Source organism: Dermacentor variabilis, chromosome 11 (genome assembly GCF_050947875.1).
Source record: "Dermacentor variabilis isolate Ectoservices chromosome 11, ASM5094787v1, whole genome shotgun sequence".
Classification (NCBI taxonomy): domain Eukaryota; kingdom Metazoa; phylum Arthropoda; class Arachnida; order Ixodida; family Ixodidae; genus Dermacentor; species Dermacentor variabilis.
In genome coordinates, this window is record NC_134578.1 from 78,186,082 (window position 1) to 78,213,574 (window position 27,493).

General features: G+C 45.9%; 1 protein-coding gene across 3 annotated transcripts in view; it reads left to right on the forward strand.

The window, feature by feature from the left end:
• Window positions 1-27,493, forward strand: part of LOC142563672 (uncharacterized) — a 52,305-nt gene that overhangs the window by 10,473 nt on the left and 14,339 nt on the right. Inside the window, exons 1-2 of one of the 3 annotated variants that reach the window (XM_075674265.1) lie at window positions 5,205-5,674; window positions 25,229-25,695. In XM_075674265.1, coding sequence (XP_075530380.1) covers window positions 25,234-25,695 — 462 coding nt within the window. In that variant the 5' untranslated portion in view covers window positions 5,205-5,674; window positions 25,229-25,233. Of the gene's footprint in view, window positions 1-5,204; window positions 5,675-25,223; window positions 25,696-27,493 lie in introns of those variants that run through there. The other 2 variants (XM_075674263.1, XM_075674264.1) reach the window with 2 other exon arrangements.

Sequence of the window (27,493 nt, forward strand, 5' to 3'; positions counted from 1 at the left end):
CTGAAAAATTTTTTCTGGCAAGCCTTTGGGAAGGGCAATGCACTCGCTGCAATGCATATTTCAGTTTTCATAGAAAGTGTTTCCGGGCCCCTCAAGCTTTTTGTGGATACTCAGGTACCATAAAACTAGTAATTATGAAAGCCAATTTTGTCGAAGTGTATCACTTCGCGAAGGGGGTTTGTGAGCAGTGACAAATGTCAAGACAACGAAAGCCATTCTAATGACCGTGACGAGAACAAAAGTACCCTTAGACTGTGTAAATAATTCTTCGAGGGGAAAAATGGGAAAATGCAGCCATTTCGTTTCAGCGCCTAAGCAAAGCAATTTTCAGGTGTGCAAGGTGAGCCAGTTGTTTTCTTGGCTGATCTGTGAAACGTGTCACATTTTTATCTTGCAGGCTAGACCACCTGTCCAGTCAGCTTGTTCGGCAAGTGGCTGGGTACGTATCTGGCTGAAAATGCTGCCTGTGCACATAGTTGAGAGCACAAGGAAGGCAGCAGTACATGCATTATAGATTATTAAGATATAAGGTTACAGACTTGCAAATTGCTGATCCTCTTGGTTCAATTAGTAATTACAGTTGGTCCTACTGTGAAGCTGAACCAATTTTGCAGCCAAGTCTGATAAATTGAAGAAATTTGAAAGGTGAAATCATCAACATGCACTTATATTAGTCGTCTTTTTCTTTCTCCTCTCTAAGCAACATGCTAGTGTCAGCCTTTCCACTATAATACTATTAGCGGTTGCTTTTCAGTGGTGTTTTTGGTGTGGAAGACTAAGCCTTTTTTTTGTTGCATTGCGTATTGCAGTTTTTACGATGTCACCCAAGAAGTGGAGTAATTACTGTTTAAGAAGAAATATACTGAGATGCATATGTACATTGTTGAATGTAATTTCTGATTGCACAATAAAAATGCATCTTTTCCATAAAAGAACGGCTGTCCTCATTACTGTTTGATACAAGTGCTGGGTGTTTCAGAGATCAAGTATCATTTATAGCAAGCACATATTGAACAACTGCACTGTGAAATGTAGCTCATACTGGACCTACTGTATACACATATACAGCACATTGACATATTTTATTTAGTAACTTAAAAATTTCATGCTAGAAATTGCAGTTTCGGTGCCTTAACTTTCTTTGCACTATGCGTTGCACTTGATTAACTTGAAATGATCTGTAGGAACTGCTCACTTTTGAATTATTGGCATGAGATTGCTTCAAGACTTATTTCCGAGAATGATTATGTATTTATTTAAAATACCTTACAGGCCCAAAGGGCATGTGTAAGGGGGGTTTAGTTATTACAGTGAAAGTACAAGCAAACTAATAACATCAAAATGTAACGCAACACAGCAAATTGCAAAATACAAAACAAGGTTCCAATGCAAGTGAACAAAAGAATGCAACACAACAAAATGTTTACGAAAAAAGTGCTAAAAGAGCATTTCACTGCAAGTGAAGAAGAAAATGCAATACATGACAAAATAAACAAATTATGGACTAATCCATAATACAGCACTATTACAAAAAATTCACCTCAAGCTTGTGACGGAAGTTATGTAGTATTATTATGTGTTATTGGTTATGTAACCCCCCCTTACACAATGCTTCATTGAAGAGTCTGAGGCACAATGAATAAATTACTTCACAAGGAAACATGCACCTTTTGTGATAGCGAGAGATATATACATTTCAATCCATAGGCTTCTTTTACTAGTCAGCGCTTGAGCTGTTTGGCGTTATAGAGGCACCTAGGTCTTTTTTGACTCGTAACCAAGCCAGAAACCTTTCACTCTTAGCGGTTTTCTATCTGGTGGAAACAAAAGCTTCTCAAGGAGTGCAAACTGTTCTGGAATGCAGATATGTCATCTGTGTTGTAACTTGGGAACGGATGCCAAACCATCTGGCTTTCTCGGGACATCAGGTAGTATACATATACTGCTACACTGCAGTAGCTTTTACACATACCATGTGTTTCAGTCAAGTAGATGTAAAAAAAGAGTTGTATATATTTGTGCACTTCTTCCAGTAATCCATTATTTGCTGTGGTGGACATCAGGTGCATATCTTGAAATTGCTTATGAACATGCAAACAGCTTGCTAATTAGATTTTTGCGTATTACTTTTAGAGGCCATGTAGTAATGAAAGTCAAAGCTAGCCAGTCAGGAAAGTATTCGTTAGTAGGTTTTTCAACTGGCAGCATCTTCAAGAAATGTGCATTGGAATTGAAAGTTGCACGCAAAATTTTCACACACTGACCAAACAGGCGGGAGAATAGAGAGGAGGATGTCGCTGCATCTGGAATATCTTTAAACTGGTGCTACTTACGAAGCTTCTATCAAATATTCTTCCTGCACGAGGTAGGTGCAGTTTGGCAATCACGATTCCAAAGTAAAGAAAAAAGGTTGCATTAAATTTTGTTGGCATGTTCATTAAAAATTTGAAGATGTACATCTGTAATTTACTGAGACTAATAATACTTCAATACCATCACCTGAGAAAATATGTATTTATTATCCACATAAAATTGTTTTAACACCCAGTACAGTTATTAAGCAGTCTCTATTTGTTCATGACAGTACATATAGTACTATACACCTTTTGTTATACTAGTTTGGATGGATATCGCAGGAGTTTTGTTGAGTGCGATCCTAAAGCTACCAGAAAGGTGCACACACCAAGCACCCAGATGTTGCTAAACATTCTCTTCAAAGAAGAAACTATATTGGGTCCCTGACAAAACAGTGCCCGATACACACTTGTAGCCATGTTAGACGTTTAATATTGGGCACTTGCGACTGCAGTTATTCGAAATGTTCTGTGTACTGTATGGTGCACAAACACATTGTGCAGGTGGTGCTTGTGGCTGAGAAGCCTGTGTGTTGAATGATGTGTGAATATCTTTACTGTTATTTGCCTTCTTCTTTACCACTGTATGAAGAAGAGATGTAAAAAAGAGCCAGCGAGAAGGGTACATGTATATGCATGCCTAACTGTACACAAAATAAAGTTTATCCAAACAAAGTGCCACTACCAACTGAATTTTCTTTCACGGTACAGGTCTTTTTTTTGTAGCACCCATCATGATTGGCTAAGGCAGAACTGCTGCTAAGCATGAGACAGTGGGATTGAATTTCAGCCACAGTGGCTGCATTTTGGAGTCAAAATGCAAAAACATCCATGTGGTGCCTGCATTGTAATGTATGTTAAAAAAAACTAAATCGTCAAAAGTAATTGGAAGCCATCCACTATGGCGTGCCTCTTAATCATACGGTGGTTTTGCTTTAAACATCAGAATTATTTTTTTTGCTTTATAACACTGGAGATGCACATGGGTATTGTTCCTTACACTACAGTATGCTGCAGAGCAATTTCCGTGTCGTACAATGAAAGTGATGTGTTGCTGACATGCATTTCCCAATTTCTTGATATGAAATGCTATGAGGGCCTCTCTTGCCACTGACTCTCCAACCCTTCTCATTGTCTTCAATATGAACTCTCCCAGTAGCTATAATAACTAAAGCAATGAGTTGCACTTTGCCAATAAGTAAAAGGAATGGGTGGAGTAGCAGGCCAGAGTCATTATTGCGGGCACCTTTTTGTACAAAAGACAGCGTGTCTTTCTCTCTGTGCTACAAGTAAATTATTGGCAGGGGAGAAACTCAAAACAGGCGGTCATTTCACTTGATCCCCCGTGGCACCTGTACAGCACTTTGAGTGGGAAATATGCACTTCACCACATGATAAGCAACGGAAGTTGGCTGCCAATAATAAAATCCCCTTCAGAACAAGAATCTGTGCTTGGTCACATCAACGCTCTGTATCCCGTTCTTTGAATTCATTTTCATGACAGCATTTTCACGAGCTGCAAAAAAAAAAAGAAAGCCTTGAAGTGGGACAACCTTGCAGTAGACAATCGCAAAGTACAGCTACAATGATTAACACAACAAACTTTTTTTTTTTAGAAATTGTCAGTGTACACTGATTGTAGGATCGGAGCTTTAGAAGGCCCATGAGGACGTAGAAGAAAAATTCATTCAAGCAAGCAACACCTTGAAACTCCGCTCAGGCACTGCACCTTTTCCCATCTATGTGGCTGGAAATGCCACCGAGCACATCAGTGTGGGTAAGAGGCCTATGAGGCTATTCAGTTGAAAATTTGAGCCATTGGAATGTTGTGTGCTTTTTGAGAGGTCCAGCGTTTTTTTTTTTTTTTTTTTGCAGTTTGCACTACTAGAAATGTAGCTGTACGCCCTCCATTCAAACATCAAATGAAAGTAATGGTACGGCCTCTTCATACAGATACGGTCAACTGTTTAATTGGCTGTGGAAAACGAGTGCAATGTTTTCGTTCAACTGCAGCACTACCCCTCGTACATTGAGCATACTTATAACTTCATTTTTGGCTGCTGCTTGAGCATTTGCAATTATCACAAATGCGGATTCGCACCGAGTTTCGGAAAATTGCGCGGCGGACATGGTTTCTCGCATATATGATTCTGCAAACGCGAATTCACCATGTGAAACGGGAATAGAGGAGTGCAACATGGTGTGGCAAAATAATTGAATGACGAATAATGCAAAATACATTGTCCAGCGTTTTAAATCGCAGCATAGTCGCTAAAAGTTCATCGGGGATAGCTTTCATTGGTATGAAGCCACGTTTGATACTGTTCTAAAAAAAAAAAAAACATTTATGTTGCAACCTTGAAAAGGGATTAAAGGCACGAGTGTCTACCAGTTTATTAGGAAACAATGCGTTCTACATGTGGAGCACTTGCACTTGATGCAAGTGATCGCGTCGCTAAAGAGAACATGGGTTTTTTAATACAGGCCGCCTAGGTTATTCCGAAATAAGAGGCGTGCGCAAACTAGATGTAACACAGGACGAAATTTTTTAGTATGGGTAAGGGGATAAAGGGACGTGATAAGATGGATATGATGCGTGAGGCGCTTCGATCTACAAAAGCTGGGATAATCGTGCGTGGCATGGAGCGTTTCTTGCACCAGCCATATCATCGCTGCAATGAAGCGTCTCTTAGGTACACTTTGTGGCGCAAAATACATTTCTTGAAAAGGGACAGAAGAAAGGGAGACAGTGAAGCTTCACTCTCTCCCTTTCTTCTGTCCCTTTTCAAGAAATGAATATTGCGCCACAAAGTAACCTAGGAAATCTAAGCACCAACTTGCCCAAGATCGAAGTCCTTTTGGAATGAAGCGTCCTTCTTCACATCACTGCCTCTCTTCCAGGCGAAACAGTAGCAAGGCACAGGCGCCACACATTACGCGTATTTTAAACAAACTATCGCGTGCCATCCAGGGAAAAAACAACAAAAAGCTTACACGCGCCCAAACTTTGCGAATGCAGGCAAAGCGGGCTTGGACTGAGCAGATGGGGCGTGCGCGCCCCAGGTCTACCGCATCTCCCTAGTGCCTAGGGACCTACCTAGAAGGATCTAGGGCGCTTGCCGTGCTGCTTCGCTGAAAAAGTACCTAAAACGGCGTGGAGAGCATTTGCTGATGCACATTGTTTCAGTGAATGTTCGCATGCTTGGACGGCACTGTCGTAATTACCGGTTATACAATTCCGTAACTTTGCTGAAGCAAACTTGAAGAACAGCCACGCCGTCCCCGATACGTCGTTGACCTTGGTGAACCTGGCGCATCAGGTAGAGTGTAAAAATTTGTTCACTTTTTGCATTTCTGGCATTTTTGTCGACATTTCGAACGCTTATTTGAGCGTCGCTTAAGTAGGCGCGGTTGGAGATATTGCGTGTTGGAAGTGTTGATCTGAAGGGAAAAAAGTAAATGACGGCTTGGAGGACGCCAGTTCTGGCGAGAAAATTCATAATACAGAGAATTGCGTCGAGGCAAACTCAAACGATAGCTACCGGAGCCAGCGTTGAGAATGCTAAACCGAAACTAGGCAACACTTCACGAGTTAGCTGAGCTGGCAGTGTCTCAGTGATGTCAAGGATGTCCAAAGGTGCACCTGAGTTGATTTGTCTCGTTTTTTTTTGTTTTTACCGCGACAGCGTGTAATAAACGGCTAAGAATTAAACTTTACTGGCCGGCAGCCCTCCCCCTAAGACTGGTTTCTTTAACGCAGCACTTGTACTTTAGCGGAAGAGTAAAACATATGAGCAGATTACAAAACAGGCTGACTGCTGCATTAATTGGTTGTCATGGTATGTTTAGGTAATGGGTCCCGTGATGCATCGCTGCTTGAGACCACGAATCTGTGTCAGTTGGACGCAGTCAAAGCCTACAACTTAAGACCTAGCTTCCACCGCGTAAATGCCACCTAAGTGTAGTAACTAAGCATGTAGAAGCCACTGCTGCATTACTGATGGCGGACGCTCACAAGAAATTCAGTCTTAGAGCACCGGTACTCTCTAATTGGTTCTATAAATTTTACTGCGTGCATGTTTGGTTGTGCAAAATTGTCCTCAGTTTAAGTAGGCTCTAGTTTTTCTCGTTCAGGTGTCTTTCACGCTTCACAGGCCACACGCACTTGCTTCATGCGTAGCTTCTGCTACTAATATGTGTTTTATAATTCTCCAGTGTAGTAATAATAATGTACTACTCCACTTGTTTGCAAATTTCAAGATGCAGGTGCCATAAGATGGTCATGCCACAAAACACTTGACACGGTATCAGTTTCTAATATTACTTACACAAGTCTCTTAAGTTTTCCTGGCACTTTGTGAGCCAGCTCACACCAGTTTCATGTTTGGCCAGCGTGAGCTCTGCGCGTCCCTTAGAAGTCCTGCGCTCGCTCGCAAAATTGTTCATGGGCACAAATCGTGCAATGTGTGAAGTGAATCGCGATGGCAAAGCCCTGGTATATTGCACTTATGGATTTTTTAATAGCGACTTTGATTGCCTTACACCTAAGATGAATAACTAAAGCCTTTAGCGCACAAGCATAATTCGGAAAGTGTTTGTGAATTGAATTGACTTTGTGCCAACTGTGCAGCACTTGCAAGTCACTTTGATATTGTGGACAATGGCCAAAAGGCAACCTTGGTAGTGCCATTGCACATGGTTTCGATATAGAACTTGCCACTCGTGGAGCTATATCCACAATCGGCTCATGACACTTGTGATATTAATACGTATTCGTGTTGGGATGGCTGGAACAAGACCTCTCGGAGGCCATGATTTCCTATACGCGACTCAAAGCACTGCCTAGGGATGGTTTAGCACTATGGCAGTCACTAAGCTTGTGGCATATAGGTAGGTGGCTAGCGTACAATTCTGCTGAAGTGCTGAGCAAGTATTTATTTGTCACATTCGAAAGGAGTGGAAACGGCTCGCAACTTGCTTTGACACTTGCGTGAACTGTAACATGCATGTGGCTGATCCATACCATTTCATTTTCGGGGACCACGTTAAAACTCAGCGCTGTCAAGTTTCGCGCCTTTATCATCAAAATTAACAGCGTATTTGTACCTCTGATCTCAGTACCACCATATATAGTTATCAATTTGGTGTCATGCAAAACTTGAGCTCGGCTCTTATCAATGTAGTCTTGTGATTTATGATAAGGCTCATAGAGCAGGCCTTGAACCCGTACGAGAAAGCGAACCTTAAACTGTGTGATAAGCCTCGGTGTTCTGGGAAAGGCAAAAAGGAGATTTCACTAGTATGTGCTTGCATGAAATCGATTGTGAGCGGGTATCTTGGTTGGCATGCCTAAATGACGCTCTGTGTCTGACGCCGCCCTCCTGTGTCCAGGGGAAGCGAACATGTTGCTTGGCTAGATCATTCATTACAGTAAATAGGTATGTGATGTATGGAAAATTCAGTAGAATGTCCCGTTGTGGTATTCTTGTAAATACGGATACTAAAACAGTAGCAACTTTCATTCACTCAAGGTCAGCAGGTACTGATTATGTTGTAATTTTATAATGCAGGTTTTCCCTTGTGTGTTAAGCGAACATAAGGCATTTTACACATCCATGTGATAGTATATATATAATATATCTTGACAACTAGCTGACAAAGAGTGGGCAGTGTTGATTAGCTATTTAACACCTGCATTTAATTATCCTTTACAAAAAGGTGAACATTGAGGAAAAAATGTTTCAAGTAAATTTTCTTGAATTTTGCTCGAGTTGCAAAAATAGGCTGTTTCCGTATTTTACCAGAAAATGAGGGGCCCTGTGTATATATGTCATTGCGAGCATGAGAAGTGGAAATGGGCATTTCCTTTGTTTTTCAAGAAAGATACTGTGTCTAAATGAATGTAAAACAGTCAAAACGTAGTCTGTCGAATCTGGACACATATTTTTAAAAACAAGTGAGATAATAGACTTTAGGATTGCTTTATGAAAATACTAAGTATGCAGTGTTTACTTTTTGTGTTTCGCTCAATGCATTGTTTCCTCTCTGGTGGGAATGTGTTGGTATCAGTACCAAATCTGTCGCTGCTTTTAAAGCGACAGCTTTCTTTAATTTTTCCCTCCACTTTGCGGCTTTTATGTTAGTGGCCGTTTATGGCACGCTTGGGGCACTAGGTGTCACTAGGTATGTTCCCGATATATATGTATAGATATATAGAACTTATGGTAGTTTTTTTAACTTCGGTCCCGAAGCAAAGTAGCCCTGTGCTTTAACACTGAGACCATGGGCACATGCCTGAAAAGAGAAATAGAATGTATGCTGTTGAACATCTTCCTCTTACCAATGAATGCTTCAGAGGTGTGGTAAATTAAGGGCTTCGCATAGCAGTAATTAGAAAAAGTGGGCGCCCTCATCTTCTAGCTGTTAATGGAAACAATGTTCGGGTACGTCTTCATCCCTAAAGTTCACTATGCGTTTCTCATCTTAATGTGGCACGTTTCTGTAAGGTCAACTGTATGTATCTTGTGATTATCAGGATGCTTTATTGCTTTCTCTTGAAGAACCATCATGTTGGCTGAATTTTTCATTGAAATCTGAAAGCACATCTCTTCTTGTAAAACACGTGAGGCGCAAGTATAAAGATATGAACTCAAGGTTGTCTCGGCCAGGAATCTTTTTTCTTCTTCTTTTGGCGGTGCACTTACAGTGACTCATTGAAGCAGCTGTCTGACAAAGGGATTCGAGAATGAGAATCTTTACGGCATCACGGTAGCCTGAATGCGAGAAAATAATTTGAAATCTGTCACAACACACTGAGATGCCAGCGCTGGCGTTTCAGAACAAATTAAAGAAGATGGATGTTTATCCTTATGTTATATTCGAATGGTCGTTTTCAGCGCTCCATAGCGCTCTGAAAAGTGGCCACGCATTCGGGTGGTAGAAGCCGAGCGCTTGGACTACGTTTGGATGGTTCTTTCGGGGCGTCAGCCTCCGACTCAAGCGCTCGCAACCGCTCTGACTTCCAAGTGAGAATGTGGGCGCGATCTAGCCGAGAGTAGTGTCACGTGACACCCACTGCCGGGTTTTGACGCTGTTGCCGACAAATGACAGCGGTAGTGCACATTTTCGCCGTTGGGAGTTTTGGAGCGTCGTGCACGTTTGTTTGGCTGTGTCCGTGGCATTTTCATGTGCCACTGCCGTCAATTCACACTGAGCAAGGCGTAATTGCACCATGTCGAAACGAAGGTCGCTAATAAAGGCGGAAGAATCATCAGTGATGCTTTTAGAGCACTTTCAAGGGAGAGCCTTGAAGCTAAGAGCCCCGAAAACGACTCCCACATTTGTGCAGACAAGTTCGTTGACTTGTTCGCCTAGCATCTTCAAGTGCTGAAAGTCCAAGGCTGCATTCGGAAGGTAGTCAGCAATTACTCCGTCAAAGAGGTAATGTAATGTTCAGCCGCAAAGCGAAGTGGCGCCACTGGCGCGCTGCTCTGAGATCACTCATCCATTCAGTTCATACACTGCTTCTCCCGCTCAGACTGCATGCTGTGCTCGGATCTGCCAACTCTGAGCCGGAGTGGCCAACCGAATACACCATTAGTTTTCGTCCTTCCGGGAATTTACCTCTTACCAGGAAACTAACGAAAGTAGTGGTTTTACAGAATGATTTATCAGTCTAAAAATGGTTTCATGTTTCACATTGGTGTTGCATTGACAACTATCGCTGCCCTGTTTCTTGGAAGAAGTCTGGAAGGCTGTGCACGACTCGTGCTGAATAGCTGGTGCTTGTGGGCCATCGTGCTTTATGGAATTTCATTGCTTCATCGCCTATTTTGCCTGAGGCTGAAATAGAGTAGGGGCTTTGAAACCTACACAGTCAATTTATTATGTAAGATTTGAGGTTCCTTTCAGCAAGCAGCAGAATAATTTTCAGCTCGCATGTTGATGCCAGCATTGTCTATAGATTGGTAATGTTTTCTTAGTCATCAAAAAGCTTTCAGTGCCTTTTTATGAGGAAGCTAAAAGGGATAGTTACATTAGATTAGTAAATTAAGCTTCTGAATGAATGTGTGTTGTTTAGTGGCGTAAGGTCCCGTTATGGCCAAAGGGCGCCATAAATTAAGCGTCTGCAATAGCAAAACAGTGACTTAGCAAGATGGGAAGTTTGGTAAGCCAGAAGAGATGCAGACATGAAATATAAATGCGAACGCCATGCGCGGAACGCCATGTAGAAGTTCTTGCACCACCGTGCACTGTCTTCACGGTTTTTGGCATTGTCTGCTCAGGTTTAGTGAATTGTTTATTGGTAAAGAAGGACTACGTTGAATATTAATGGAACCACAGACTCTGCCTAGAAAGCTTTGATAACATTTTCTATGCCAACATAGCCCAATGCAAGATTGACCTTTATTTTCACAATTTTATAATTGAGTCTTTTTCCCCAAAAAGAGTGATAGTACAGTTTTCAGAGAATAGTTTACCACTCTAAATTGGTCAAGCATTTTTTCTAATGTCCTATGAACGTACAGTCAAAGCCCTTCAGAAGACTTAAAGGGCCCCTCAGCAGGCCCCATAGCAAATTTTGGTTATATGCTGGAAGTTGTTCCGTGTTCTGTAGGGAGCGTTCCACCGCAAACATTCTTCATGTCGGCTCATCAATATCTGAGATAGAAATATTATAGTACCGCGAACCTATATATGATTTCAGCAGGTGGGCTCCACTGCATATTGAGACTCCCTCTCCACTCGCCCCGTCTAGCCTTCGCAAGTGAAAATCCTTCCCTTCGTTCTCCTATGCCAGACCTCGAGGATCGCCTGACACATACGTCATGGGCCTCGCCTTCACTTTTTTTGTCTCCTCGCTTCTTTTTTTTTCGGTGATGCGCATTTTCTCTGGCGGCAATGTGTGCAAGCTGTTATCGTTTCGCTGAGCATATTATTTTGCATGCCGTGCACAAGGACACTTGACTAGAAGTATAATTCCATGCTACACGAATACTGAGGCAGAGCAAGCGGATTGCAGAGCATGATCATGCGCTGGAGCATGATGGAAAATGCCATAGTTTTGGTACCTGTGCACGTGACCCCATGACCATGGGAACAAGCTGACGAAGCGGTAGTACATCTCCCTTGCTTCGTTGCGAAGTAAAGTAAAAAAAAAACATGCAGGTAATCCGTTCGTCTGTTTTATTATTTTTCTAAACTTGAATTCGTCAGTTGAAGCAACAGATCACACAAATAACAGGTCGTGCCTTGATTAATTCTCGAAGTCGCGTGTCACCATGAGCGACGTCATACTGCAGACTCGAGTACCTAGGCGCAGGGACACGAGTACGTCATCCTCCGGCTTGTAGCGTGGCGGTCGCGAGAAGGAAAAACGGCATTCTGCTTGATATTTTAGATCTTTCCGCGATGCGTAGCGATGTGATACTTTGCAGACATGATCGTTATCACGCATTGTATGCTCTGCGCTTGTCAGCTCAAAAGGCCAGACCTGGTGAGGGTCCCTCTAAGGTATGTACTTTTTTTGTTTCAAATTGGAACCACGTAGTGCAGTTTAAGGGATCTAACATCATGCAAGTTGTAATTAAGTTTGAGAGCAGTGTCTGAGACCACAAAATATGTGCAAACAGGCGCAGGCTTCAGGGGGGCATGATCTTGATTAACTGATGCCTAGGCCATGATCTTGATTAACTTGTATTTGTAAGCCTGTACTCCACAGGTTGAAAGCTGGGTCATCATGAATATACAATGTTACAAATTAGCGGTTATGTGCTTCATTTACGTGCTGCTGATGTTTCATTCACACGCAGAGCAATTGACTGCTGCCCGGTGGCAAACCGAGCCACACCAGCCTAGGCTAAGTTTTCTGTACGGCGGCGAAGCCAGTGAAGCAGATGAAAGCCCCTCTATACATGTTTTCGCCGACCAGGTTATGTACTGCGAACCTACCCTCCTCCTCCACGCTCCTTTCCCACTCACCCCCTTAGCTTCCGGCGTCACGCGGAACTTCCGTAGCTGCAGCTTTCTGTTCCGACTGGAAGTGTTATGTTTTTTTTAGCTTTGTTTATTTGGCGTCGTTGGAGAGGCTTTAATTGCACCAGCTGCGGTTTAAACTGTGAATGATATTCCATCCAAGAACCACCGCCTATTGTAATCAGCGATCTGATCGTGTTCGCTGCTTCGTGTCAACCTGCGACGGCTTGTGCCACGAGAGAGAACGTACAGTGGAATGTAGTGCCTGGGCGCTTGGAGACCGCTGTTGTTTTTCGTGCATTTGGAAAACAGCGACCGCGAAGTACTACTTCAGCGGAATACAACAGCTTGTCCCCTTTGCATTCTTCTCATGGCAACTGCCACAGCTCTGCTAAGCACGCGCGGGCGTCTCACCATCGGTAGTCAAAGCGGAAATTCCCGCAGCGCAACTCCAGGAAGCGGAAACGACGGAACCGGAAATTTTGAAACCGGAAATGCCGGAACTGGATTTGGTGTGAGGGGAAATGGCGGCGCACAACAAAGGTTGTCGCTACTTTAGAAAGCGGCGGTGGCGCATGGATGGAGGGGTTTTAAAGCAGACAAGCCAGACAAGCCCATAGTCTGCTTTGCTTCTGAATGAACGAAGTGCAGAATGCTTTGTTTTGTGCCGTGTTTTCTGACCAGACCTCCGACACACTCTAAGAACAGTTTACACCCTTTGGCTTGCCCCTTCTGCTACACAAAAATAATCGTCATTTGCCTTGATGCGTTTCCTTTCTTTATCGCTGCGAGCCCAGAACTTTCCAGTAACGAATGGCACGCGCGTTATCAGCATAGAACAGTTTACACCCTTTGGAGTGCCCCATCTGATAACGCGCGTGCCGTTCGTCACTGGAAAGTTCCGGGCTTGCAGCGATAAAGAAAGGAAACGCATCAAGGCAGATGACGATTATTCTTGTGTGGCAGAAGGGGCAAGCCAAAGGGTGTAAACTGTTCTTAGAGTGCATAACCACACATGAACAGGTATCCTTCTAGCTTAGATACGTTACAGGAAGCCTGGAAGTGGTGGAGGTGTTTCTGAGCCTTTACATAACTGCAGACACCAAAGTGCGTTTGTACTCTCTTCACCACAGATCTATCTGATAAAAGTGGTGGGTTTCATGCGCTAGTACAGGATGCGGAGCATAGACTGTTTTATGGGCCTTGCCTTGCACACACTTTGAACCTGGCATTGCTAGACTTATGCATGAAAGTTAATCGGTGCCGGGTTTCGGTCAGCTTGTTTACAGACTTGATAAATTTTGTGAATAGTTCTCCAAAAGGACTCAGTTGGTTCGAGCAGTTTTAGAAGGGAGAAAATCAAGCACTCAGAGGATTCTGCCAAACAAGATGGACACTAAAGGAATTCTCACTTCAGCCTGTTTTGAACAACTGCTTTGAACTACTCGAAGTAGTTTGATAAAACCAAGGTTTCATCGCACAATAAGAACGAGGCATGAGCCCGAGGGAGTGGCTGTGAAAAAGTGCTCGGAAAGTTTTATGACTCCTTTATGCTTAGGCTGATGGTACCTGTTTTTTAAAGGCTGGAAACTGTTAATATTGCTCTGCTAAAAAGGAACCTGCACTTTAGCGATGCAGCACTCTTAATGAAGGCCGTTAAAAAGAGTCTTGGCCACCTTCAAGACAACTTTCTAGTTTTTGGAGTGACTTGTCAAGCAAAGCACTAAACATTGAGCTTTTAAATCCAAGCGTCCCCAAGAAGACAAGGCAAGGACCCCGTCATTATGATGAAGGATGGCACGCAGACGCATTCAGTTCTCTAAGATTTCTATTGGCAATGGTTCTTCCTAAGTTGTTGACACTGTGCATGCATCTTTGCACAAGTGTTTTCCGCCAGAAATGTGGCATCACATGACACATGTGGAAAAGTTTGATGGGATAAGCCAGCAGCATGTATTTGTGTGCATTAGGCAAGGGGGACGAGGCCTTGATCCAGGCTGCCTCAAGCTGTATTAAGCCATGTTGATGAAAATTACAAAGCGGTGTAATGTGACAGTTGCAACATTTTATGACTGAAAGACCTTCTTTCGGGGAAAGATGCTGAGCCATTCCAGGACGCTCCTTCCTGAGGTTGTTAAGCTTCTCTGAATTTCACTGACAGTTCCGGTCACATCTTGCACTTCAAAGACATATTTTACTTGCCTCCAAAGAGGGAAGAATTTTCTGTGTTCCGCAATGGGACTAGCTAGACTCAACCACACCGCAGTGCTGTACTGCCACAAAGAACTTGCTCGGTGAATGGACCTAGATCTTGTGGCAAACGACATTATCAAACGAATACCTGCCAGAAAAAAGAAATTTCATGTCGCAGGAGAACCACTGTAGTTGCTGCATCTGAAACACTCCCTGACTTTATATACCTACTTTACCATTGTATTTGTTTGTTTAATCCTCTGTACGTTTGAAGAATGTTTTTTTGTGTTGTCTTGTTTATGTGCGTGTGACCTGGTAATCTGCAGCCCCAGGCTTTGTTTCCTGTTTCCGAGTATTAAAAAAAAGAAAAGAGTCATTGCCGAGTGTATTACTGCTTCAGAAGGAGAGGGGCTGGTGTTCTACCCGCACAACATGGCAGCTCGCACAAGTGTGTTGTTTTTCAGATTTGTGCTCGGTGGTGCATGTGTCGTGGTACTGGCGATAAACACATGGCGAAAACATCCGACACATGCCCATAAACATACGCCCTGAAAAGCACCCCCTAAAATGAACTACTTACAATAGCCAGGGTAAAAACACTGTATGAACCCTCCCTCCCCCTAGAGAACACCCGCCCCCCCCCCCCCCAGGAATATAGCATGTCTACGCCACTGTGTGCAAATGTGTGTAAGTGCATGTGACAGTGTTCATGTCACACCAAGTCGCATGCTGCATTCGTGTGCCGTGGCAATTGCATCAATTTCATTTCGATCTAGTAGTTCGTATAGCTTAGATTCAGCCGACGAGAGTGCCAGCACATACCACAATTACTCGTATAATGCTCGCATCCCCCGCATTGCCTAACGAAAATTATATTTTTTAGTATTCATCGCACCCTCTAAAATTGCTGCAGGGACCGTTGTCTGCTTGTTCAGGTCAGTGACGGTGATAGTGCATGCTAGTCGAGCTCTACATGGCGTCATGAATCTATCAGGTGCAAGGAATCACAATTATATTCACTCCACAAGTCGTGATGTTTCTGCCATTTAATGGGTAGGTAACGTTGGCATTGTTTTCTTCATGTCGCTTTGCCATGTTGTAATATGGAAGCTATACGGCTGGTTTAAAGCTGAAGGCCAACAACAGTGGCTAGTGATGAGACAGCAGTCGGTTACATCAGTGTTGAACAGACTCTTAATAGGTTAGGCTAGAGCCACCTTATTCATTCGTTTAGTGGCTAGGTGCAGTTACGGTCTGCCAATAAAGGGCCTTTGCAGTTTCCACTTGCATAGAACCGGTGCCCTTATTGTTAAGCTAAGTGCTATTGGAAAGTATTTTGTTTGAGATTACATTGGCTGGATTGAGAAGCCCAATATACAATCACTTAATTTAACTTTTTTCTTTAGCGCCAAGAATAATGCATTGGAAAAATTCTATATAATCATGGCACTTTGCATAAATTTTCCGCATAGAAGAGGTGTGGGCATTATGCAAGTAAGATACAGTTCAGCCTAAGGCAGCTGCTCATCTAAAAGCTACATTGGCATTAATATAACACTATTGCCATATTTACTCATATGGATATTGACATTTTCCTTTAAGCTGTACAAAATTCGGTGGCCGACTTAGAATCGAGAATGTAGTGTTGCTGGAACAGTCTCACTCTCATGACTAGGGAAACATCAATGCTCTAAGGTGGAATAAGATGCTAATTTTCTCGGGACACAAGGTGAAGGAGCAGTATCGGAAACAAGGGAGGTCATGCAGGTGAAGGCAAAGGAGGTTGCAAACAACGACAGATCAACAAATACTACAGGACCAACGTCTCGGAAGAACGCAATGCGCTTCCCCACACAAAGCTCTCAATAAACTCCAGGCAAGGGACTGGCGCCGCCTGCAAACTAACGCATACCCACACTTGTCTCGTCTACACGCAATCTCCCCAGGCAGTTATACGTCCCGGACATGTCCCTGGTGTAACAACCACACAGCGACACTCGCGCACATAACACACGAATGTACCGACCGTCCGGGCGACGCTATTTCGCCACGAGTCACAACACACACACACTACGTGGTCTTGGGAGGCGAGACTCTCCGAACTGGACCTGGGAAGCCAACTGGCGACCCTCGACCAGGCCCGGCGAGCCGCGATCGCCAGTGGAGCCCTGTCAGAGGGAACCACCCAGGAATAAACCGCGCAACAGTTTCTGCAATAATTAAGTTCCTCCTCCTCCTCCTCCTCAAGGCATTGCATGGAACAAGTTGAGATATTTGTCTATTTCATCACGCCTTTGACATGTCTACTTCGCTTAGTCAGGTAGTGAACTGGATAGCAGTGGCATGAAGTCGAAACTCCGGCCAATCTGACAATGCGAGTGTTCTGAAAGTGCGACATTTTGGTGATGTGACATACACCTTTTACGAAGAAAGCAGGCCCACGAGTGTAAAATAATGTATATGTACAACTGAGTGATATGGCGTTCAGGCAACTGCCAGACTTCGTCTTCCTCTAGTCCAATTCAACTTCTTCCTTCTCTTCACCGTAACATCACCCTGCCGGCAGAGTAGCTCCGTCCCGGTGCAAGTTATAGAGCCTCACTTAATGGGGGGTCATAGGGCTTGAGCCTGACGACGTGAACAACATCGCTGGTGACGTTAGGAGGCATTGAAGGCTGACCGACTGGGGCGATCTCGTATGTGACATCGGACAGTTGGCGTAAGATCTGGTACGGACCAGAATAACGGGAGAGTAGTTTTTCCGACAAGCCTACGCGACGTAAAGGCGTCCAGAGAAGGACAAGGGAACCAGGTGAAAAATGGGATTCTCGGTGCCGAAGGTCATAGCGTCGCTTTTGAGAAGCTTGCGAGACTGTGAGACGATGACGGGCAACTTCTCAGGCCTGGGAGGCTAAGTCAATAGCATCGCGAGCGCAACCAGTGCTGGGTGATTGTACTGCGCAAGGTGGCAACCTGTCAAAGAGCAAGGTGGGGTCGCAGCCATGCAACATGTAAAATGGTGAAAATGCAGCAGTGTCGTGACGGGGCGAGTTGTCTGCGAAAGTGATGTATGGTAAAGCGACGTCCCAGTCGCGGTGATCGTCGGAAACGTACATGGCCAGCCTTTCAGTTAGCTTGCGTCTGAGTCGCTCGGTGAGGCCGTTCGTTTGAGGGTGGCACGCGGTAGCAATCTGGTGTTCTGTAGAACAGGAGCGGAGCAGATCATCGACGACCTTCGATAGAAAGTAGCGGCCGCGATCCGTCAGCAACTGGCGAGGGGCGCCGTGGTGCAGGATGACGTCGTATAGTAAGAAATCGGCGACATCTGTAGCGCAGCTGGTTGGTAGCGCTCGTGCGATGGCTTATCTCGTGGCACAATCGGTTGATACAGCAATCCATTTGTTTCCTTTGATGGAAATTGGAAAGGGGCCCAGGAGGTCTAGGCCCACATGGAAGAAGGGCTGTGTAGGGATATCAATTGGTTTCAGCAAACCAGCAGGAGGCATAACAGATGTCTCCCGGCGCTGACACAGGTCGCAAGAAGCGACATAACGGTGCACAGATCGATTAAGAAGCGGTGCCGCACTTCTTTAACGGCGCACAGGGCCAGAAGAAGTGGTGCAGCAGGCGGTCGTATGTACGAGTGATGCCCAGATGTCCAGCAGTAGGAGGGTCGTGAAGTTGCTGGAGCACGTCAAGTGGAAGGTGCTTGGGAACGACTAGAAGGAGTTCCGGGCGGTCAGGACGAACGCTACGACGGTATAAAGTTCCATCGCGCAAGGTGATGGAATAAAAGGATCTTTGCGCTGCTCGTCGGCAATTTGGAGGAAGTCGGAGATGGATAGAATACTGATGTCCGAGTCTGCATCGGTATCGTCCGGTTGATCCACGGGATTGCGGGACAGGCAGTCAGCGTCTTTATGCAGGCGCCCTGACCTATACATAATAGAAAATGTATATTCCTGTAGACACAATGCCCAACGTGCAAGTCGTCCAGTTGGGTCCTTCAAAGAGGAGAGCCAGCAGAGGGCGTGATGATCGGTTACGACGCAGAAGCTCCGACCGAAAAGGTACGGCCGGAATTTCGCGACCGCCCATACGAGCGCGAGACATTCTCTCTCAGTAATGGAGTAATTTCGCTCGGGCGTGGAAAGAAGGCGGCTAGCATAAGCGATGACATGGTCTTGGCCCTGTTGACGCTAAGCGAGGACAGCGCCGATGCCATGACCACTCGCGTCAGTTCGTACTTCAGTGGGCGCAGAAGGGTCAAAGTGTGACAGAATTGGGGAAGTTGTAAGCCGCTCAATAAGGGTAGAGAAGACTTTCTCCTGCAGTGGTCCCCAAGAGAAAGAGACCCCTTTCTTAAGAAGGTCAGTGAGAGGGTGAGCGATGTCGGCAAAATTTTTCACAAATCGCCGGAAATAAGAGCATAAGCCGAGAAAACTACGGACATCGTTTGTTGAACAAGGTATAGGAAAATTTCGCACGGCGTGAACTTTCTGTGGATCAGGTTGGATTCCGGCGGCGTTTACGAGATGGCCGAGCATGTTAATTTCACGGCGACCGAAATGGCACTTGGAGGAGTTTAGCTGAAGGCCAGCGCTGCGAAACACGGATAGTTTGGTAGTCAGGCGCCGCAGGCGGCTCTCAAAGTTCGGCGAAAACACAATCCCATCGTCGAGGTAACACAGGCATGTAGACCACTTCAAGCCGCGCAAGAGAGAGTCCATCATGCGCTCGAATGTAGCTGGCGCATTGCATAATCCAAAGGGCATTACTTTAAATTAGTACAGACCGTCCGGTGTGTCGAAGGCGGCTTTCTCACGGTCCATCTCATCGACGCTAATCTGCCAATAGCCGGAGTGAAGGTCAATTGATGAAAAGTATTGGGATCCGTGAAGGCAGTCAAGAGCGTCATCAATCCGAGGCAAGGGATAAACATCCTTCTTTGTTATCTTGTTGAGGTGATGGTAGTCAACGCAGAAGCGCCACGAGTTGTCTCTTTTCTTTACTAAGACAACCAGTGATGCCCGCGGGCTACTGGAAGGTTCAATGATGTCTTTGTCCATCATCCTATCTACCTCTTTCTGTATGATGGCCCTTCCTGTTGCGGAGACACGATATGGCCGCCTATGAATGGGGCTGGCTTCACCAGTGTTGATGCGATGCGTGACAACAGATGTCTGGCCAAGTGGACGGTCGTCCAAATCAAAGATGTCCCGATAAGATGACAGGAGGTGACGAAGAGCTGCTGCTTAATCGGAAGGAAGGTCAGGGGCGATCATCTTAGAAACATCGTCCGCAGGCGTCGAGTACGGAGGAGTGGGCGACAAAGGTCCGTTGGAACTGAGGAAGGATTCAGAGGTCAAAGAAGAAACCACAAATTCTTCCAAAGGAGTGATATGCGCTATGGCGACACCGTGTGGCAGCACATGCGACGAAAATCCAAAATTGAGGATGGGCACGCGAGTGCAGATTTCGCGAATCCGAATTAAGGTGCTCGGCAGGGCAATATTGCGCGACAAAACCACGTCAGTAAGCGGCGAAACGACGTACCCGCCATCAGGTACGGGAGAACAGAGTGTCAGGAGGACATTTGTAACCGTTTGTGGAGACAGCCTTACGAACTCAGCAGAACATAAGTGGTGTGAAGCACAAATTGTCGCGTCGGCAGGAAGCGGCAGATCCAATTGTACAACACCTGCGGAGCAGTCAATTTGGGCAGAGTGTTTCGAAAGGAAGTCGAGGCCGAAAATTAGGTCGTGCGGACAATGTTCAAGGACGATAAATAGAACAACGGTATAATGACCCCCCAACGGTTACACGTGCTGTGCACATTCTAAGGACAGGTGAAGTACTCCCATCGGCGGCTAGCACAGTGCCCAGTACGGTGGGTGTCCGAACCTTTTTGATCCTTTGGCGGAGAGCAGCGCTCATAACTGAAAGCTGCGCTCCTGTATCAACGAGTGATCTAACAGGAATGCCATCAACTTCAATGTCCAGTAGGTTTCTACATGTAGGCAGGGTCAACAGAGTATTTGTGGGCCGGGTCGGAGTTGCAGCTTCACCTCCGGCAGCTGCACCGCGTAGTTTCCCGAAGCGAAGCGACCGGTTGCAGAAGGGGACGAAGAGCGGTGAACGAGAGGCGAACGGGACCTACGCCCTTGCGGAGACGGAGCGGCTGGATCTTGATGGAGCACTGTCGGCGTTGATGTTCCTAGTCAGCGTATCGGGCGAGAAAGTACGATTGTCTAGTACTTGGCGGTAGCGACTCGGAGACGACCACCGAGGAGGCGACGACCAGTGGTTGCTGCAATGACGGGCGATGTGTCCAATACCGGAGCAATTAAAACAGATGGGTTTATCATCCGCTGTGCGCCAGTCAGATGGGTTGCGACGGAGTGGCGGAAAGCTTTGCGTATGGGAGCGAGCAGCCGCAGAAACCTGGTAGGTGTTTGTATGGCGGACTGAGCAGAGAGATGGAATGCCCAAACCTGCCATTTCCTCACGAACGACTGCTTGTATAAGGGAGATAGCGGGCACGCTTTCCCGACAGTCGGAACGAACTTGAGCCGGAGCCGTGGCCTCAAGCTCACGGCGAACGATGCGCGTGATATCTTCCGGTCCTGTGGGCTGAACGAACCGCGGCGGGTCTTCGCAAAAAGATGTCGCGGCGGTATTGGGCAATCGGAGTGAGGCGGCGGCCCTTGGCTTGTTCGAAGCGCCGGCACTCCTTTATAATTGCATCCACAGTGGCAGAATCCTTGCACATCAGGAGATTGAAGGCATCGTCTGCAATACCTTTCAGTATGGGACCAATCTTGTCTGCCTCGGTCATGTTGTTATCAGCCTTGCCACAGAGGGCCAGCACTTCCTGTATGTACATGACATAGGATTCTGACATAGCGCGGCACGCAAGTTCTTTTTTGCTGCCAGCTGACGACCGATAGGTCTGCCAAACAGGTCTCGCATTTTTTTCTTTGAAGACATCCCAGCTCGTTAGGTCAGCTTCGTGTGTGACGTACCATTGCTTCGCAGTTCCTCTTAGATAAAATATCACGTTTGCTAGCATCATTGTTGGATCCCACCTGTTGTTGTCGCACACTCGCTCGTACATCGTAAGCCACTTCTCTACGTCGGCGTTGTCCGTGCCAGAAAATGTCCCTGGGTCCCGCGGATGAGTGAGGATGACCGTTGGCGCGGACTGCTGAGGCGTTGTCGCTTGTGTCGGTTGATTTGCCATTGTGGGGGCAGGTAGATGACGTCCGCTGAGAAGTTCCGTGATTGTACCCTGCACCTCCACAAAAATGTTGGAAGAAGAAAGCAGGCCCACGAGTGTAAAATAATGTATTTTTACAACTGAGTGATATGGCGTTCAGGGAACTGCCAGACTTCGTCTTCTAGTCCAATTCAAATTCTTCCTTCTCTTCACCGTAACAATATAATGCCTTTTCACGTTCTACTTATCATCGAGGAAGGCTTTCTTCTTTCCGACCTGTATTTTGAAGGTCTTCCTAGAATCGAATCTGGCCTTGATTAGAAAAAATACAGTGGGCGCGTACAGGTGCTTCATGTCACAAATACATAGAGAAGGGGGTTTTGACAGTTCCTTTCCTAGTTGTGTTAGGTTGCTTGACGGTTTTTGCTTGAACCTTTAGGGATAAATGCGCAAATATAAGGCAATCCCACCCAATGTCGAATTTCTTGGTGTACTTGGTTAACAGTGTAGAGATAGCAGATTCGAGTGATCATATCGGAGTGATCCGACAGTGATACGTCATCGACGGCAGCTTGAATAGTTCAATACTAGGGAAACTTGTGTTTGGGGAATGTTTATACATGTTAATGTGGTGCTCAATGATGCGAGGATTAAGAAAGCAAGGTAACACGCATGAGTACTGACTCGCAACTACAAGTTTATCGTTCAAACACAGAGATATGTATTTGCGCAGAAGAACTTGACAATCAGTAGTTTTAAGATAATAAAACTACATGCACGACAGAGCCTGCCAGGTAAAAGCTACACCTATACCTTGTAATCTAGGAAGAATAATACAAGCGTATGCCAACAACAACAAAAAAAGGAACACAGATGTGAATCATAATACTGGCTAAATAAAAATTGTTTAACCCTTACCGCAACAGCTTACCTGGTTATGCAGTTGGTCTCCCTTTCAATTTATCACGTCCATTATTCGGTAACACTGAGCTTAGTGTCACACATTACTTCCCCCTCTTCTCTGTCTTCTGGATTGGATTGGCGCGGCTCGCTACGTGCTTGCGCGCGCTTTTCCGAGCGCAGATTGCTGTGCGCCTGGTTTCTGCGCTAGGCTTTTACACAGTTTCCTTTTCGAGCGCAGATCGGTGTGCGTCTGCTTTTTGCACTAGGCTTTTATACGATCGCTTGTCGCTGCTTTCCATTCAGCGCGGCTTGGTGCAGGCGCACAGACTTGCTGTGGGCCTGCTTTTTGCACTGGTCTTTGAACACATCGCTCGATGCTCGCCCTTGTATATAAATAAGAAGTGAGCAAAGTGAGCGTCGCTTAGCGCGGAAGTGCTGCGCCGCAGGCGTACCGTGCATGTAAGCGCGCAGCAATGCCGGGAAACAATCATACAAGAGCAAAGGGTAAAAAAAACTGCGCTTTGTTTTTGATTACTTTGTCCTGTACCTTCAGACTGGGCAGCGCCGAGCTATCGATTCTAACAAACGCAGAAATGAGTATTTGCAGCGCGTGTGGCCACTAATTGACTCCCACCACAGCCATGTGAGGTGCGACTCCAGCAGCGGTTGCAGTTACCCTGCAGCTGGCGGAGAGGAGGTGGCGCTTCACTTTCTGCATGCCAATAACTTTCAATTTTTTTGCGTGTCAACGCCCGTGATCGGGTCCACAAAGTTCACGCTGTGGTTTGGTTTCCCATTGCAGATTGAGTCTCGCTCCGTTAGCATCCACTAAGTTCGGGATGCAGTTGTATGCAGCCCATTCATCACTGTGTATGGTGGTCCCCGGTTCAACGTAGGCTGCAATAATGGGGCCTAGCGCCGCCGTGTCTCGTCTGTCGACCTTGAATAGTCGGAGCTGCCCGGTGGTCACGCAGATCATGCCGAATACCCATGGTCCACCATCTGCAATGCTGCCGTGATTTTGGCGGCTCGGCGGAACGTTGTCGCCCGTCATCAGGCGGCCTCGATTGTATTTTCGCTTGCCGCGAAGGAGGCATTCATCAATTTGCACAATCCTCCCGGGGCCACCGAGTGGGGGTCGCGCGAGCAGCTCATCCCGCACAACCTCACGAGCTATCACGGGCGTTCACACGCAAAAAATAGAAAGTTATTGGCAGCAAGTGAAGCGCCACCTCCTCTCCGCCAGCTGCAGAGTAACTGCACCGCTGCTGGAGTCGCACCTCACATGGCCGTGAGGTGGGAGTCAATTAATGGCCACACGCGCTGCAAAGACTCATTTCTGCGTTTGTTAGAAGCGATCGCTCGGCGCTACCCAGTGTGAAGGTACATGCCAAAGTAATTGAACACAAAGCGCTGTTTTCTGACCCTTTGCTCTTGTATGAATGTTTCCCGGCATTGCTGCACGCTTATATACACGGTACGCCCGCGGAGCAGCACTTCCGCGCTAAGCGACGCTCACTTTGCTCACTTCGTATTTATATATAAGCGCGAACAGCGAGCGATGTGTTCAAAGACCAGTGCATAAAACAGGCGCACACCAAGTCTGTGCGCCTGCACCAAGCCGCGCCGAATGGAAAGCAGCGACAAGCGATCGTATAAAAGCCTAGTGCAAAAAGCAAACGCACACCTATCTGCGCTCAAAAAAGAAACTGTGTAAAAGCCTAGCGCAGAAACCAGGCGCACAGCAATCTGCGCTCGGAAATGCGCGCGCAAGCACGTAGCGAGCAGCGCCAATCCAATACAGAAGCCAGAGGTGGGGGGAAGTAATGAGTGACACTAAGCTCAGTGTTACCCATAATTCCCCCAGCTTCTGGTCCTACACACAAGAGTGTAATTTTATTTTATCAGATGGCATCGACATCTCCTACAATCTATAGTGAATATGCTGGGCAGGCAGCACCATAGATTAGTTATAAAATTCAAATGGATGATATTCCAGCTGAGAGTTAATAGTATTAAGGGGAGTTGGCATGCCGTGCCATGTAATGTGAAGAATAGGTAACTGTTATTCATTAAATTAAATGAATTAGCAGCCTGGGGACAGGAGTGCAGTGTGACCTGGCAGAAAGATACATTGAGCGGCTAGGGATTGCGTCAAAGTAGGCTGGATGAAGTTGACTCCAGGCTAAGGTAGTTCCCTTGTCCTGTATTAGGACTAATTGTGGAGGTAATCGGTGACCAGCAGGGTAAGTGTGTAGAACGTGTGAAAGATAGCAGAAGATGAAGATTGAACCTGCATTCATCATACCCTCTGTTTCGCCTGTGTGCGTTCACTTGCTGGTTCATTCATTATCTGGCAGTTGGCCAAAGTCAATCCAAAGTGAAGGATAATCTTGACTGTAAGATATGCTCGTTGTGTCTCATAGTTCAAGTGGTAGTTGAAGTCATTAAAGACCACTAGTCAGTCAACCTGTGTTCTAATAGTGCTGCACCTGTTGCACAGGATATTATCTGTGAGAAACAACTGATAAGTTGGAAAAGGGGATAGTAAACTGAGCTTGATCCCTTGTTTTGTGCAGTACAGTAGCCATGGCTCCGCCGCAACTGGATGCACCTACCAGCTCCATGCCGCCTGGCATGAGCGCGCATGGAGAACTTTTTGCTGAGACGGAGAACTTGGGCTTAGTACCTGGGGCTACAGCACCACTGCGCGCTTCTTCCAGGACCAGCCAGCCTTGCAGGCCTGTGGACGGGGAACTGATCGCAGAGTTGGAGGGCTTAAGATTAGTGTCTGAAGTTAGAGCACCGCCACTCGCCTCTGCCACAACTATCAAGCCTAAAAGGGCTGTGGACAGCACAGTTGCTGAAAAGCCGGGGACTTCGCAGACTGCTTCTGCCAGTTCCCACCAGCCTGGTGCCACTGTGGACAACAGAGATGATACTGAGTCGGAAGACACAGACACAATGCCCAAGCCCTCAGGCTCAGCGCCTGGATCCTCTGCTCCAGGCAATGGCAAGCCTCCTGATGAGCAACATTTTCTGAGTTCTGAGGTAAGCTTATGTCCTTGCTTTAAGGTTTCCTCGAAATTCTTTTTGCAGATTTGTAGAAGAATCAATAAAAGACGCGCATAAGCATGTTTTGCACAGCTAATTCATCTCTGGTCTCTCTGTTAACCACTGTGTCTATATAGACAAAGAACTTGACTCTACTGCACCGCACGATAATGTGTAGCAAACTCTGAAATAAATTACCTGGTTGAGGGAGCATTTAAAAAGAACGCCATTGTTTCTAAACATGTAGAACTAGAAGAAAAAAATGCCACTGTTCAGGCACACACATATGAGCGTAAAGCTATCAAAGCTAAGGGTTTAGCTTTGGTAGCTCATCTTGAGCTGCCATGAGAAACTGCTACACTGTTAGTCTTATCCAAGCATGGACAAAGTTGCATATCCATTGCCAAGCTGTTTGACGTTAGTGTACACAATGCCTTGCAGGCAAGGGCGAGGGTGCAAGTAACCAAAAGCATACTCGGTATTACAGTCTCAGCCTAGGGCCAGCACGGGGTGGCAAGAAAAGCCGTTTGCAGTGTCCGAAATGGTGACTTTGACAACAGTGGAGCTGCATGGATGCAGTAATGTGCCCTATAGTTACAGAGATGGCAGCAGAATGTTGAGTCATAACCTGCCACCGCTGATGTCGGACTGGGAGGTGTCTGCTGTGCGACACTGTCTTCTGTAATAAAGAGAAGGAAGCAGCTGTTCACCGAAATTACTGCATCATTGCGATGTAGGAAAAATTCGGCAGAATGCATGTCATAATAGCTGTCGACGGTAATGCATTTACCATTGGATCAATATAGTGAGACAGTGTATTATCACCGTCGAAATGAGGTATGTATGAGGCATGTGCTGAAGTGGGACTCCTTTTTCGTTCTTTTCTATAACCTTTCGGGACCACCTAGTCGCACTGCTGTGAAGCCTGCATGTGGCTTCCGAAATGCACGGTGCGTCGGTGGGTGCGCACGCTGTGAAATGTGTCATGCGGCCGCCAATCTCCTCTTCTTTCCGGATACTCTGTGCCATCTAGTGGTGCTGCCGAGAAGTCGGCGCGTAACCTCCAAGACCGCGTGGCCTCAGTGTGTGGCCTCCGCAGATCTTCCTGAGCGAGTTGGGGATCGGAATCGGGCAGATTCACTACGTGCGGCACTCTATTGCGTCACCTCTCACATGTGTTGTTGTAGCTTTGGATTGCGTGCACTATCTTCGGGATCATCCCAACATTTTTAGACTGCACACTCTCCGGGATCACCTCGGGAAAAGGCTCGAAACTGACAAATCCGATATGTGAATGTAGTGGTAACTCGCCAAGGAGCATCAAAATACAAAAAGTCAATGAATGACTGAGGTGTGGCTCAAAAATTGTACTGAGACTATTTTGAAAACTGCTTCAAGTGAATTCACCAGAAATTCAAGTGCTACTTATAAATGCAGTTTACTTTTTTTTATCTTGACCACAACTTGCGACACACACACGTATTGAACTGAAGCAAATTACTGTGTACAAAGTTGGGCTTTGGGTATAGCATTGAGCATAGGTACAGCGGACTGAGAAAAGTAGACGCACCTAGATCTGTGTAGAAACTTGGGCTTGTTGGCTATTCATGACTGTTGGTACAGCACGAAGAACACAGGACTAATAAGAAGTAGACACACACAGCGCTATGTAAAAAGTTGGGTTTGTTGGTTTTTCATGACTGTGAGTGCAACGCAAAGTACACAGGACGGACAGAAGAAGACACACAGAGTGCTGTGCGTGTCTACTTCTGTTCATCCAATCTACATCACACTG